Below are 15692 nucleotides of genomic sequence, written 5' to 3'. Positions count from 1 at the left end.
GTTAGGTTCCGGTTGTTGTGAGTTCAAGAATCCAAATCTGGCCCTCTAATAATTTCAATTTTCTCCATCTGTTGTTGTACAGCAGATTGGTGTATAATTGAAGAAAGGAACTATCTTCAACGCTATTTGAGTGCAATACACAGTTATATACTACATCGCTTATGATATTTTTGACATTTATTGTTATTTCTGTTTGTTTTGTCTTTGCTCGTCTTTGGATTATATTTTCAGGTTTGTTATTTTTCGTTTCATTGTTCTGTGGTTGCTGACAACGTTCGTCAGATTACACATGATGATGTTATGTTCATATTTTTGCATGTTTATTACTACTATATATCTATTCTAAAATTGGCATTTTATCAAGTTCCTTTCTTCCTGTTGTGTTACTAAGAGACGTATAAGCATCCGGTCACAACGCCCTTATTTATAGATACCTAGACATTTACATCAATCTGGTGTCATAATCTGGGGAGAAATAGAAGGGAAGCTGTGTATGTCTGACTGAAAAAAAGTGTTTGACATTTTCTAGAACTATGAGATCATCACATCTGCCATCTTGCAAAGTCGCTATAGTCTTCACCCTATTCTGGCTTCTGTCCACTTCTTTGAAGGAAGGGGAAATTTCGAGCTGTATTATATTTCCTCCTTCTACAACCACGTCCTTTCCAAGGCTAGTTATGGTTGAGACATTACCCACTCTTCAGGAGTTCACCTTGTGTTATTGGTTCAAAATTCACCGCTTAGATAAAAGACTTCACATATTTTCCTATGCTCATGATGCACAAAGTAACGAGATTCTAACGTACGTGGATGTGGAAAATGTAATTGGTTTCTATGTAAGTGGCACTCCAGAATTACAAGTTCAGTGTCCTTACTATCTTAGAATTGGAAAATGGCACCATGTTTGTTACGTGTGGTCTTCATGGGAAGGTCAAGCAACACTTGTCGTGGATAGTTTTGGCTGTCATGGTAACAAGACTGGGATGCACAAAGGAGGTACGGTTCGATCTGGAGGTGCACTTGTTCTAGGACAAGACCAGGACAAAGTTGGTGGCGGATTTGATCCTAAACAAAATATGGAAGGGAGACTCAGTGAACTACATTTGTGGGACTCAGCACTGAACAGTGAACAAATTTTACGCTTGAGTAGGTGTACTGACATTTCAGAGAGAAGTATTTATGGGAATTTAATTCGTTGGGAGAAAACTCCATTTCAGTTTTATGATGGGGTTGTTCTTTCCCCTAACAACATTTGTGCTTAGTTAACAGAAAAGCGTCGTAATATATTTTATGTAACTCTGTGGCACTGATTTTTAACAATTTACGCGTTTTGATGTTTAAAAAAGGCATACTGTTTTATTGATATATTCTTAATGATTTATATGCTTTAACGAGGCTCAAATACTTTATGTAGCATGTTTTTCTTACGAATAAATTTAAATAGTGCACATACATACCAGATAAATTTGTTTTAAATAGAAGTATTTATTATTTATTTACATGACATACGTGGCTTAAACATATTAGTAGTGTATTTATACAACTTTTCATATGAAGTGTTTATCAGATCTTAATGTTTACATCTTTTTATTCTTTTTTTTATTATTAACGATAATGCTTATTTCATTTAGAGTGATCAATGGCCTCGAGAATATAAAGCCACCCCAAAGATTTTTACTGGTTCATTATCTTCTAAACTAAAGTTTACCCTACATGAAGACGTGAGAGTGAAGAAAAATTCTAAGACCACGTAACAGTGTACCACCATTTACATTTTGGTCTGCATAACATTTGGTTTTAGTTGATTAGCTGCAAATTATTTGTCTGCACATCATTTGTAAAAATACTTTGCAAACCTTTTAAAATCTTTTTTTAATTAGTAAGTGATAGCCATGTTGTAAGTCAATGAACAGAATAGTTATCCTTTCATAAAGAGTGATAGTCACCTTGTAAGTTAATGTATAGAGTAGTTATCCATAAGACTACGGCTCATTGTCTTTTTAAAGACCAGATAATATTGACAAGATGGAGAGATACAGCACCATGGTAGGTAGGGTTGTCATGTAAGGTTAGAAGTAAGAGTATAAAGGGCAGGTGGAGTTTTTATTTTTTGGGTGTGTGTGGATGGAATTATGTTTTGCCTCCGGGCTCCAGACACTCTCACTACGCCGCTTCAATCTTCTGCTGTTTATTTAAAATAAGTAATACAGACAAACTAGCTTGGGATAATGTAGGATTGTGTCTAAATTACTAGTTGTAGTATATAACCCGAGGACTCGTTGGATACGTTATAAAGGCTGACTATAAAAGCGGGGTATCCATAAAGGGCTCTCTCTTACTTTTGGTATCCTTTGTCTAGGAACGGCCCTTTCTTACTCCAGCAGCCAGTTAAATTCAGTATACAGAATAACTGTGAAAAAATTTTAGATTTATTTACTCATCATTTTCAAGGGCTTTTTATATATGCTTTAAACAATTCAGTTAAAGCCCCCAGTGGTACAGCGGTATATCTGCGGACTTACAACACTAAAAACCGGGTTTCGATACCCGTGGTGGGCAGAGTACAGATATCCCTTTATGTAGCTTTGTGCTTAATTACAAACAAATCACAGTAAACGGAACAAAAGTATTATTGATAATGCAGAAACTAGTTTCGACACATTCGTCTGCCCTCTCCAGTCTCATATACGTTGTTGATCAGTTTCCTGTCTTCTGTTGTCAGACTGTTGACAACGTGAGATTAAAGAGAATACACGAATGTGTTGAACTAGTTTCTCCATATAAACACTTTTGACAGTTTGTTCCTTCTACGTTATTTTTTGTTCTCTAATTGCATGCATGCAATATTGTGTTATTTTATGATTCCTTGACATTAACTTGTTGCCTAACAACCAGCGGAGTAACTACAAAAGATGCCTCCTCCCCTGCATAAAAAGTAATTGGGCCCCCTTTTGGCTCGTCCCTCCCAACAATTGCGGGGGCATACTTAAGCCACTGCTAACAACCATCATAGGCCAAAGATAAAGCTCACTGTGCTTTCCTGGTTCCACTTTATAAGTAAATGCCTCAAAGCACTATTTGCTGCTAGATAAAGTAAACTTCTGTTCTTTTTCTTCAATATTTCACATACACCTCACTATTCTTCCATTACGATGTGCTAATTCCAAATATACCGTTTTCCCGATTAGATTCAGTAGTAACAACAAATAACTTGAGGTGCAGGAGCAATCAGAGAGATTGCATACCCTCACCCAGCCGCTCCTTTTCGAGACTGCATGCATAACGGATTAACGAGATTCCCACTGTCCCTATCTACTATCTAGCGAAACCACAGCCAAGGGAACTGGCTTGGAAAAATCAGCGAAATTATCTCCACAAACACAGCTTCTCCTGATGTTTTGAGATGCACCGCTAATTTACTCCAACATCAAACATTTATTAAGTGGGATGAAGAGAAACAAAAGTTTCTGACTGCCCTTGGTTATCTTTCAAGGCCTGAAAGATATTTTAACCTAGACAACTACCATGGATCGAATCGGATTCACCTTTTAAACTCAGAAAATCCTTCTCGGATCCAGAATGATCAACGATTCGGATCATTTTTTGTAGTGTGATGAAGAGTGTCAACCTTATTGTGCCCATGGAATTTGGTACAAATTCGATCACATTTTACAAAATTATTAACCCAAAACTACTAAAATGCCCTATCTATCCATTATAAAAAATGTTTCAAAGTGATACAGAAATTAGATGCAGACTAAATTTGGGGAGGACTGTCCCATATTGCCTTCCCATCTTGTGTAAAATTTTCGTGTTCATCGATCTATTTATTTTCGAGATACGCGCGCGGAAACACAAACAGACTCTCTCTCACACACACACACACACAGGACCCGATTCGAATACCCTCGCCTCCCTTTCCGAAGAATTTCAGCGATACAGGTCCTTTCTTAAATAAAACTAGTTTATTCTTTCTCAATACAACTTTGCAATACACTTAATTTCCACAGTCACTTTAACTTAAACACACATTATAATTCACAACGATTCACGCACTTTACTTAGGACTTGACTCGATTACCTGTCTCTGTATCTGTCTATCTGCAATTATATCTCTGCTTCATTTGCCGGGCTTATATACTAAAATAGAGGGCGACTAGAAAAGACCAGAGTTGCCAGGAACAGTCATGATCCTTCTAGAAACCACAGCACGCATGCTTCTAGAATCACATGACTTCCGCTGTTGTAACAGTACCTTTTCTTCCACCTTTCTTAACTGATAATCTGAGAGATTATAAATAACCTGGGTAGGGTCTTTTAAAAAAAGTAAGCATACTAAACTTTTCACGTTTAAACCTATTTAACTTTCTCACTTGTTTTACCCTCAATTCATTTAAAATCTTATTTTCATGAAATTCAATCACATTATATAAATGTATGAAGTCTAAATTTGAGGGCAGCACAGTGATATGTCTGTGGAGTTATATTGCTAGAAACCGGGTTTCGATACCTGTGGTGGGCAGAGAACAGATAGCCCTTTATGTAGCTTTGTGCTAAAAAACAACAACTAAGTTTGAGACAACTCCTTTCAAATATTTTGCAGCATTTACTATTTCTTGTGCAACTGCTTTCTTACTTTCAGTTTATATGTCAATTCTAATTTCTCAAACTTGTTTTATGAAACCTATAATATTTATTGGATTTTAAGTTACAATTAGCTAATTTAAACATTAAAAACTTTGGACACAAATCATATCGTATGCATTCATTTAGAAAATTAACGCACAACCTGGTTTCTGTAGCTCCAAATACAGTCTTTCAACAGTTATAAATTTTTTAACACACCATCATTATACCTCTTCCTATAATAATATGAAATAATGAAATGCTCTTAGGAAAACGTAGTCTCAAAATAAAAATTATGATTATTTAGACTATGTACACGATACTTTATTAAATTACTAGACATATTTTGAATTATAGCTTTAACACCAAAATTATTATCTTACAATCAAATAAATAGATATACATACAGTTAAAACCACATACTCATACACATTAAAGTCCCAAGAAACCTTTATTTTTCATCAATTACGATATTTCCCCTATAATATTCGCAGTACTACGTCATGCAGACTTTCTGTTTTACCTAAGCCACCTTCAAGCTACAAAGAATTCCCATTATAGTTTCAAAAGTAATAATGAAGCCATTTGATTGACGTTCAACCATTCTTCGACACTCCTTACAAGACTGTGACTTTATACTGTTACGTATCTGGTCGTTTGTTAATTTTCGGTATAAATTCTTTCCGAGGAACTTCAGCGATACGAGTCCTATCTTAATTAAAACTAGTTTATTCTTTCTCGATACAACTTTGTAATACACAGAAGTTCCACAGTCACTTTAAACTTAACTACTTTTATGAACACACGCAATAAATCACAGCGATTCACACACTTTACTTACGATGCCTACTGCTCGCTTGACACAATTATCTCTAGCTTCAATCTATCTGCCTATCTCTGAAATTCTATCTTTTTCTGCTGGCTTTATTTGCCGGGCTTATATACTAAAAAAGAGGGCGCTTGGAACAAACTAGAGTTGCCAGGAAAATTCATGATCCTTCTAGAAACTCCAGCACGCATGCTCCCAGCGTCGCGTGACTTCCGCTGTCTTAAAAATACCTACTGGGTAGTGCAGTAAACGAAAAAAAAAATGCTAAAAACTAAAGAAAGTTGTGGATTCACAAAATACGCCCAGAATTGAATGTCAATCAAACGGCTTCAGCTTTACTTTTGAATGTTCAGAAAGTTCGACTATTATAAAGTTAATAAAAAAGGAAATTACGTTTACATTTTGTGCCCAAAAACATACTGTTTTCAAATTTTACACACTTTATATTTTAGATGTACATATTCTACATTTTAGTTTTCTGTACTCTTACATCTTACAGTTCAAATCCAAATCTTAAATTTGCTTTAACGTTTAAGTTTATTATAGAATTTTAGCTATTACAGGTTTCGTCATCCCTGCACATAAACTTTGAAATTTCCAGTTTTAGCTTGAGCATATATGTATATATAAGCTCTTCTGTTTCAGTTTTACGTCGTTTCACATTAAAAGTATATAAGGTCCTAGTTATACCTTAAATGTAATAACTTTCTATCTGGCTCAGCGTGGTTAGCAGATGAAAATGTCCATGGTTTGCCAGCGATGCTATTCAACATACTTCACCACTTTCAGATAGAAGAGTGATATTCAATTACAGTTATCGGTTCAGATCCAGGGCTTCTGAATGGCTACTATTCTTCTGGTAAAAATTTCATAATTTGGCCCGGTCATTCAGTCCACATATGCATAAAGTATCATTCCGGTTGAAAATACCAATACTTTTTAACCCTTTGGTCTAATATACATGTTCCAAGTTCAAAAATATTAGTTAAAAAATCTTTATCCATATCTCAAGCTTACAAACGCTTTAATGTTTAACTTTTTTACCTTGGCATCTAAATTCTTAGAATTTATGAGTAAAAGTAAAGAAGAATGTATAACAATAGGTCAACCACACTATATCTGCTGTATTCAGTACCGACTAGGTCTTTCGCCCAATATCAGGGCTCATTAGGCTGGCGGGGATGTGATAGATCATAAACAGTAATGTTTGAAACGCTATTTACATTACCAGATTGTATGTACAATTGTTTTGCGAACTAAATTAAGTTGGTGGAGAGTACTTTTTATCAATTTTATATCAGTAATAATTGACAAATCATAATATGGGTAAGGATTAATAAAATAATATTATTTATCTATCTTAACACCAATTTTGTACCCCTCCTAACTAGTTGTAGATAAGGAAATTACAAATGAAAAATTTTAACATTCATTCACTTACAAACTTATATTGTTGCAAAGTTACGGACTGTTTTATTATAATCACAGAAAAATTCTATAGTTTTTATATTTTAATTAGAGAAACCTTTAGTTGCGTCTCGTTCCAATAATTCTGTATATTTGGGTTGTAAGAACTTTATATTTTAATTATATAATGTTCTACAAGTTTACATTTACACATGATAATTGCAAAATCTTTACACTTCACATTATATTTATAAAACTTACATTTTAATATCACAAATCTTAAACTTTGACAATAAAACCTTTTGGTACAAAAAATATTTGTTTGTTTGTAGTTAAATACAAAGCTATACAATGCTGTACCCACCGCGGGTATCGAAACTTGTGTTTTAGCCTTCAGACTTTTCCCCAAATCACTGGAGGGCAACAAGAAAAGAAGTGTTTGAAGTTAAGCACAAAGCTACACAATGGGCTATCTGTGCTCTGCCCACCACGGGTATCGAAACCCAGTTTCTACTGTTGTAAGTCCGCAGACATACCGCTGTGCCACTGGGGGCACAATAAAATAATTGTTTGTTTGTTTGTTTTGAATTTCGCGCAAAGCTACACGATGGCTATCTGTGCTAGCCGTCCATAATTTAGCAATGAAAAAACTAGAGGAAAGGCAGCTAGTCATCACCACACACCGCCAACTCTTGGGCTTTTTTTTACCAACAAATAGTGGATTGACCGTCACCTTATAACGCCCCTACGGCTGAAAGGGCGAGCATGTTTGGTAGGACGGGGATTCGAACCCAAGAAAAGAAAGACACAACATTTGTTTTCTGAAGAAATATTCATACCCATAGTTTGCATCAGGTAGCTCCATTGAAGATTGTTTGTTGAATTTCACGTAAAGCTACTTGAAGGTTATCTGCATTAGTCTCCTTGATATTCAAGTAATAGACTAAAGGAAAAATAGCTAATCAACATTGCCAACTTTAACAAGTACTGGCATTGACCGTCACATTATAATACCTCCATACCTGAAAAGGTGAGCATGTTCAGTGACAAATTTTTCCAAGATTGTTGTGTTGATGAAAAAGCTTATAAATAACGCTTAATCAGTAACTTGAAATGAAAGGTTAAATACTTAATAAAGTCACGTTTGACTTTTTTTTTTATCAAATCAATCGGGAAATACAAAGTCTTTAAATCTTTTGGTTCCTCATGTGTCAAATCAGAAGTGAGAAGTCACACCCAAATTACTGATGCTTTTCTGTGAGTAAATAAAAAGAGTGATAAATTTATATTAAAGGCATTTTGGATTCCTCATGAATCAAATAAGAACAAAACGACTCTCACTGGTGAAAGGAATGGTAGTAGAGTGTCCATAACAGATGCACTATAAATCTTCTTATTTCACTGGTCAGCTTCCAGAGGATCTCCTTGGTCCAGCTGAAATATTTATTAGCTTTAGCTAGATCTGTTATAATTGGCAGTTCAACTTATCCCCTACCTGCTAGTCCCCAACTCTTTTTGTAGGAGGGCCCATGTCTCCATTCATTGCATGTTCTGGTGTTGAAAATGTTGCTTTAATCTTATATTGTCTATAATAGCAGTAACAGGTCTCTGAATACCATCTTTTGTGTTATTGCCAAGAAGGGTTGGTTGGTTACTGAAGCAGTAGTAGATTGGGTAGTCTTGGTGGCAGCAACCATAGCCAATGATGCATTTCCTAGAGCCCATAATAAGAACAGATCTCTTTTTTTATGTGACTTATTCAGCCCCAAGAAGATCTTTTGTGAGTTTGGGAATCCTCAAGTGTCTTAAAATATAAGATAGATGGCTCTTCATATATACACAAAAGATCTTCTTCCACTTATATGGCTGTCATAACAGATACAATAAGGTGGAAAAGTAAGTTCAACTACTAGAACAGTTTTACGACAGTTACTGAAACATGGTCAGCAGCTTTACATACAAATACTTGCCAATTCTCCTAATAACCATGGGAAACCAAATGCTACAATCCTAGATTCAATCCTAACTTTCCTTTGTTAGAAGTTTAAATATTACTTGAATGAAACAAAATAGTACACACCATGCCTGCTTTACTTCCAAATTCAGAGTTATATTAATGTATCTCACAAATGGTGTGATCAAACTACTTTTTCATAGGATATATATAGTCAAGTAATATTTAGTAATATTTGAAAGCTCAAAAAATAGTTCAATTCTGCAAACTGAAATAATTCTAGGTTTTCTATCAGTTTGAAACAAATCTGCCATAATAATTTCACTTTATTCAGATAAAATATTTGAACATTTTATAAATATTGACCATAATCTTAGCCACTGATGAAAACCCCGAGTGCTTTATGTTTCCCCATTTTATGGAGCATATTAAATATAACTGTTGATCTTCTTTAATGAAAAAGTCACATACTTACAAATATTTTAGTTAAAGAATAAACCAACATATTCTTCATCAACAACAAGTAAACACAGAACATACTCTGTTCCTTTCACAGTGTGACGTAAGCTTGTCACAGTTCTACATACAGTTACCAACAGTAAAGAACACTTACTATCATGGTTGCCATTTCCTATTGTACCACCAACTATGAGCACAAAAAACAAACTTGTCACTATATGAAAATAATGAAACCACAGACAAAAATCAGTAAAAATAGGCTATCCACTACATATCATGCAATCTTTATCACAATTGCTTATGAAAATTATGGTATGCACTAACATGCAGATAGACCAATGTAAGACAGACACAAAGGACAACAGTAAATTCACCCTGTTATAACCAACAACCAAAATTTGCTCTGTTTGTGGATCATAAAACACACTCAATCGACATCACAATATAAATTACTTTGACATAATCCAGCGGAAAAGGAACTTTTTGATCATTGTATCTTACAGTTCAAGTTTTTATTGTGTTGCCTAAAACCATAAATCCTCCAATGTACACCTAGAAGACTGGTACCGGCTTATAAAATCTACAGATGTGATCTAGTGTGTAAATACAACATAAGACACACATATATACACAAGAAGTTTTACTGTTTGGAAAGCAATAAAGTACTTTTAGCCTCTTGGTAATAAGAATGCTTAACAATAATCAATGTCCTAGAATCACAGTGTTTCCATCACTTTTGAATGCCTCAGTATTAATGCAACTAGATAGTCAGTTATTAAATCATACAAAATCTGAAGTATCTCCTGCCTTAAAATCTCAGGACCACCAGCTGTATCACATATAATGTAGTACATTCATGCAGTTCATAACAGTGGCTCATTACATCCTGTGCTTGTAATTACTCATAGATATGCTATGTGTTTTGTATATTTGTGCTTTGAAGGTTGTGCTTCACCTTAATGTAGAACAAGTAGCACCAAGATAAAACAGATCTGAATTCTTCAATTGTTTCTCTAAATCTCTTGATCTGTCATTCATGGAATTCATCAACTAATGAAAGCGACATTGCCTGCATGGTCTGTGGTATCTTACAATAGGTAAGAATCCACAAACATAAAAGTCACTGGTAAAAGCCGTCCATGTGTCCCAGGATTCAGTATGCAACATAATCAAAAAAGATCTTCCCTGGAAAATTGACCCCAGTCTGTATGTACACAAGTTTCTGGCTAATCTGTGGCAACAAATACGGTAGTAAACATTCAGCTTATCAGCCACTAATAACACCAAAGACACCAATTCTTCTTGGAACCTGGGGACTCCAGTATCAGTGAGAATGTGATGATAATAGTGAAGATCAGCAGAGAATTGCCCTTTGGCTGTGTATACATCATATTAATGCCCTGCACCATCTCTGTTATCAGGCAGCTCACATTCCCATCCTAAAAGGCTCTTTGCAGTTCAATCTTTTGGCAATATTCTTGCTACTCCACCTGCTAGAATTCATTCTCCATGGGCATTTCAAGCTGTCTATTTGTTGTTTACTCCAGAGTTTGCCAGTGTTCATTGATGGCTGTCTTGCTCCTATCAAAGTTGGAACATCCTCTCCCACAAGCTCAAGGTAACCATAGAAGATTAAACAGGTTTTGCAAGTTTGAAAGACTACTACTGTTGCAATACTTCTTGGTTCCAAGTTTTATTGAGAATGAAGACAAGATTCTTTGCATCTGCAGTGAAGGGCCTTCATTTAAGATCTGACTTCTTTTAGATTGTAATACATTTCTAGTTTCTTAGCTCACCTCAGTTGCTGTTTCTACCACTTCACCTTAATTTTCAGTCTTTGAAATAACCTTTCCATCAAATAGAAAACAAAGGAGCACATCTGGTTAATTCTGCAAAGGAAGTCTTCAGTTACAGCAGGAAAACTATAACTTAATCTTAAGTATTAAGTTTTCAAAACAGGTGGTTCTTAGAAAATGTATGCTAGCTTCTATGTTCTTTCAGCAATTGGGATTAGACAATATCACTGGACTATCTCTAAGATGATTTTTATCTAAACAAGGTCAATCACACTTTTGACCAAGTACTAGTTTTGTTTGGATCTATATTTAGGTTCAAGCTCTAGCTGTTTTTCCAGAAGGTCTTGTCACTCATGTCAGAAGACTAGTCTCATTATTTCTGAGGGAAATGTCAAATTTCCTGTATGTCTGTCACGCTAACCATAAATAATTTAACAATTTATTTAATGTACGAGCAATATCCAGAAGTACACAAACACCCACATTAACCCTGACTATGTACGACTATATAAGGGTGAGTTTAAACACTGTTTACAAATAGGTAGATTCAGTTCATGTAAAATGTCTGTCTAGTTATTGACAGACAATTAAACATATATTAATTTTCTATGTTATAAAAGAGTTATAGCTATAAAATCTGTATATTACACATCATTCACAATTAAATCTGTTGGCTTATTTATTTGTTTTGATGCCAAGCTACACAATAGTCTATCTGTACTCTGTCAATCATTCCAATGTAGCTCTAGAATGTAGTACTGAAAGTCCATAAATTTATTGCTGACTTACTGGAGGACAAACCTGTAAATTAATATAATGGTAAGCCTTTTTTGTCTAATATATGGCTTTAATAGAATGTTATGTAACTGAGAGCAAATAAATGATGAACAACATTCGGATTCATTAGCTCAGTCAAAACATGTTAGTTTTCAAATATGAAATTAAAATGCAATAAGTGGATTTCTTGCTCTTTTTAATGACAACAGTTTGTTAGGATATGACATGCACAAACACAGTTGTGTTAGTGAAAGTCATATTAACAAAGCTTGATATTGATTTATTATACCTAAAATATAATGGTATTAAAACCATGTAAAGAAGGTTATAAGTAATTCATACTACCTACGAGTATCATTAGCAAAATTTCTGCTATTTATGAGTAGCTCGTAAGTAAATGATCATGATTTAGAGTATCTTAAGAATAACTAATAATGCTCCTAAGGCACTAGCATGTTTGCTCTGAGTCATCAGTATGTGCTTTGAACCACTAATATGTATTCTGTATTACTCGTAAGTCACTGATATATGAATTGGGTCACTTGCAAAACACTAATATGTGCTTAGACACATATGTGAGCCATTAAGAACTACTTAGGCTTACCAATCCTAGGGATATCAAGGTGGCTTCTATTTTTCTGTTTAGTCAATTGATGTTGCTCTTTGCAAACTTTCCTAATCATGCCAAAGTATACAAATGTATGAATTCCTTTACTCAAAGCTTTAATCATAAAAGTCACAAAAAGTTATGCATGGAATAAAAGGCAAGGAAAACATTCATTGAATATGATAATGAGCATGAAAATAGTTTGTTTGTTTGTAGTTATGCACAAAGCTACACAATGGGCTATCTGTGCTCTGCCCACCACAGGTATTGAAAAACGGTTTCTAGCGTTGTTAAGTCCGCAGACATACAGCTGTGCCACTGGGGGACCATGAAAATAGTCCCACTAGTCAAGAAAAAGATTTTTCATACAAAGGTACTTCTAGTAACAGCAGTTTGTAAAAAATAAAGGTACTACTAATGATGAAGTTTCTCTAAGCATTAAAGGCTCTGAAAGTAAATAATAGAACTCAGATACTTATTGACTCTCTTTCTAAACAACATGAAAGAAGCACAGTTGCTGATAATGTTTTAACTACTCATAGAAAAGTAATAACAGTTAGCTGGAAACCAACATTCTCCATACAAATCCTCACCAATGCCACCAAGTACACTGACAAAAAATTCAAAGAAGCTATTGCCATCGAACAACTACAACCACAGATGAATAGGGACAAAGGATGGCACCTATGATTTTTATCATTATTTCTTTTTATCCTAACTTTTTATTTTTTCAATCTATAAGTTGGATAGAACTTTTGTTTACTACAGGTAACAGTTAATTATTTCAACAACAATCTTTGCTACTTAATATGTCAAATGCATGCTATAGATTTGATTAGAATTTATTATATAAACCATTTGAAGCTTTGTACTGACAGTTACTGTATGTTCCTGTATGCTCCTAAAGAAGCTGTAAATTGGAATGCTGACTGTCCAATTAAAGAAAAGCAACAATTTGGTGTTATAAGGTCAGTTATTTTTAGTATTAAAATATTCTTCTACCCTAGATAGTTCCATGTGTGACAGATATTTATTCAATTGGCTACTTAACCGAAGCTTGGGTTAGTGTAAAAAATAAAGTATAAACAAAAAAAAATAGATTAGGTTTGAGTGTGTATGCATAAATGATGAGTTTAAATGACCTTATCATCGGCAAACCCTCATACTTTTTGCCTATAGCCTGTGGTACAGAAGAAATAAACCTCAGAAATCCTAACTGAGGGAATATGTGTAATTTGGGAATTTAAAAAAAATCAAAGGCCATGTCATTAATAGTAAAATAATGAACATCTTTTACATGTTTTATGTTAATTACCATTGATCAATTAAGCATGGGCATTGAAGTGCTAAAAAGAAATTTAAAGAATACCATTTAGTGTTTCATAATATTTAAAACTACAAAAATAAGTTCTAAAACTGGTTTCACCTGTTTTATCATTCTCACAATGATAGTTGACTTCACATAAAGGCAAGCACAAACTCCTACTTTACTCATAGATCATTTTGAGCAGACCTTGACATAGATTTTTAACTGCATCTTCATAACATTCACTCATTAACAGGATTAGCAGTTAAGCATTTTTTAAATTTGAATCTCTGAACAGTTTTGAACTTTATTATGAAGACAATTTAGTTCCTTAATTGGATTCACATGAAATAATAAACATATCAGATTAGATCTATATTGTGACCAACTTGGTATTGCAGTTTAAAGTAATATCCACTCAGCAAGAGCAATAAGATACTCTCAGATTTTAACTGAAAAGCATTTTTTTAGCATTTTTTGCTAATATTATGAAAAAATGCCATAGACTGTAGTATCTGCTCTACAGAAATAGTAAATTTAGCTATTTTATCGTATTTGATATAAGTATAGATACTGTTTTATTATAAAACAAACTTATCATTGACCATCCACTGTGCCTCAGGCAGAACTGTTACTCATGTCTAAAATCAATCTAATCTGTTTTGTTGATGAAAATTAGACATTTTTTAACCATCAAGATCATTAATTTTTTCCTTTATGTGATGTAAAATAAATTACCCAAGAGATTATATCTAAATGAATAATAAACAATGTAAATAACAATGATTTTTTGATTTCTTGATAATCTGACATTGTCCATATTAAAAAGAACAGTTTAGAGAATATTTTCATTTTTTGAAGAGCCTATTATTTCAAAAATCTTCAGAGCATAAACACATAAAGATATGATAAAGTTTGGTTCTATATATGTTTGGAATCATAATTAAGTGAGCTGCTTTATATTTTATTTTTATGTAGATAGCCAAATTGTATCGACTTAAAACAAACCATGAAAATGTCACTTCTCCCAAACTGTAAAATTGCTGTGGTCTTCACAGTTTTGTGGTTTCCATCCATGGTTTTGAATGAAGGTAAGAGGTCCAACTATTTTAGCTCTCAAACTTAGCTCCTTCTACAAACACATCTTTCCTATGGCTGACAATGGTTGGACATCTATTCTCCAGGAGTTTTCCTTGTGCTGTTATGGACAGATGACTTCAAGTATTTTTCTATTTTATAAACCATGGAACCAATGAGAATGTAACATAATTGGATAAAGTTAATGCCATTAGTTTTTTGTCAGTCTTGCAGATAATGTCCCTTTCAGGCAGATTGGAAATTACATCATGTTTGTCTTCCTGGATTGGTGAATTTCCCCTATTCATGAGTGGCTTCCATCATCATGGAACTGATACTCAGCTAGCTAACGAGGCTCTTCTTCATGATAATTCGGTTTTTCTTGAACAAGTCCAGGCCAATATGGGTGGTAACATTATCATGGAACTGATACTCAGCTAGCAAATGAGGCTCTTCTTCATGGTGATTCAGTTTTCCTTAAACAAGTCCAGGCCAGTGTGGGTGGTAACATCGTCATGGAACTGATACTCAGCTAGCTAACGAGGCTCTTCTTCATGATGATTCGGTTTTTCTTGAACAAGTCCAGGCCAGTGTGGGTGGTAACATCGTCATGGAACTGATATTCAGCTAGCTAACGAGGCTCTTCTTCATGGTGATTCGGTTTTTCTTGAACAAGTCCAGGCCAGTGTGGGTGGTAACATCATCATGGAACTGATACTCAGCTAGCTAACGAGGCTCTTCTTCATGGTGATTCGGTTTTTCTTGAACAAGTCCAGGCCAATATTGGTGGTAACATCATCATGGAACTGATACTCAGCTAGCTAACGAGGCTCTTCTTCATGGTGATTCGGTTT

At 34.4% G+C, this 15692-nt stretch overlaps 1 protein-coding gene across 1 annotated transcript; it reads left to right on the top strand.

Annotated features, from left to right (window-relative positions):
• The first annotated feature begins 463 nt into the window (after positions 1 to 463).
• LOC106465014 (C-reactive protein 1.1-like) lies at positions 464 to 1446 on the top strand. The gene has a single exon (XM_013925203.2). The coding sequence runs from the start codon at positions 534 to 536 to the stop codon at positions 1260 to 1262; it is 729 nt and encodes a 242-aa protein (XP_013780657.1). The 5' UTR covers positions 464 to 533; the 3' UTR covers positions 1263 to 1446.
• The last annotated feature ends 14246 nt before the right edge of the window (positions 1447 to 15692 follow it).

Source organism: Limulus polyphemus, unplaced genomic scaffold (genome assembly GCF_000517525.1).
Source record: "Limulus polyphemus unplaced genomic scaffold, Limulus_polyphemus-2.1.2 Scaffold1812, whole genome shotgun sequence".
In the NCBI taxonomy this organism is placed as follows: domain Eukaryota; kingdom Metazoa; phylum Arthropoda; class Merostomata; order Xiphosura; family Limulidae; genus Limulus; species Limulus polyphemus.
The sequence above is the reverse complement of the archived record's forward strand: the minus strand, read 5'-3'. Positions and strand labels throughout refer to the sequence as shown.

Bases quoted from the DNA above. Each gene is read 5' to 3' on its own strand.
- LOC106465014 (XM_013925203.2), top strand. From the start codon at position 534: ATGAGATCATCACATCTGCCATCTTGCAAAGTCGCTATAGTCTTCACC.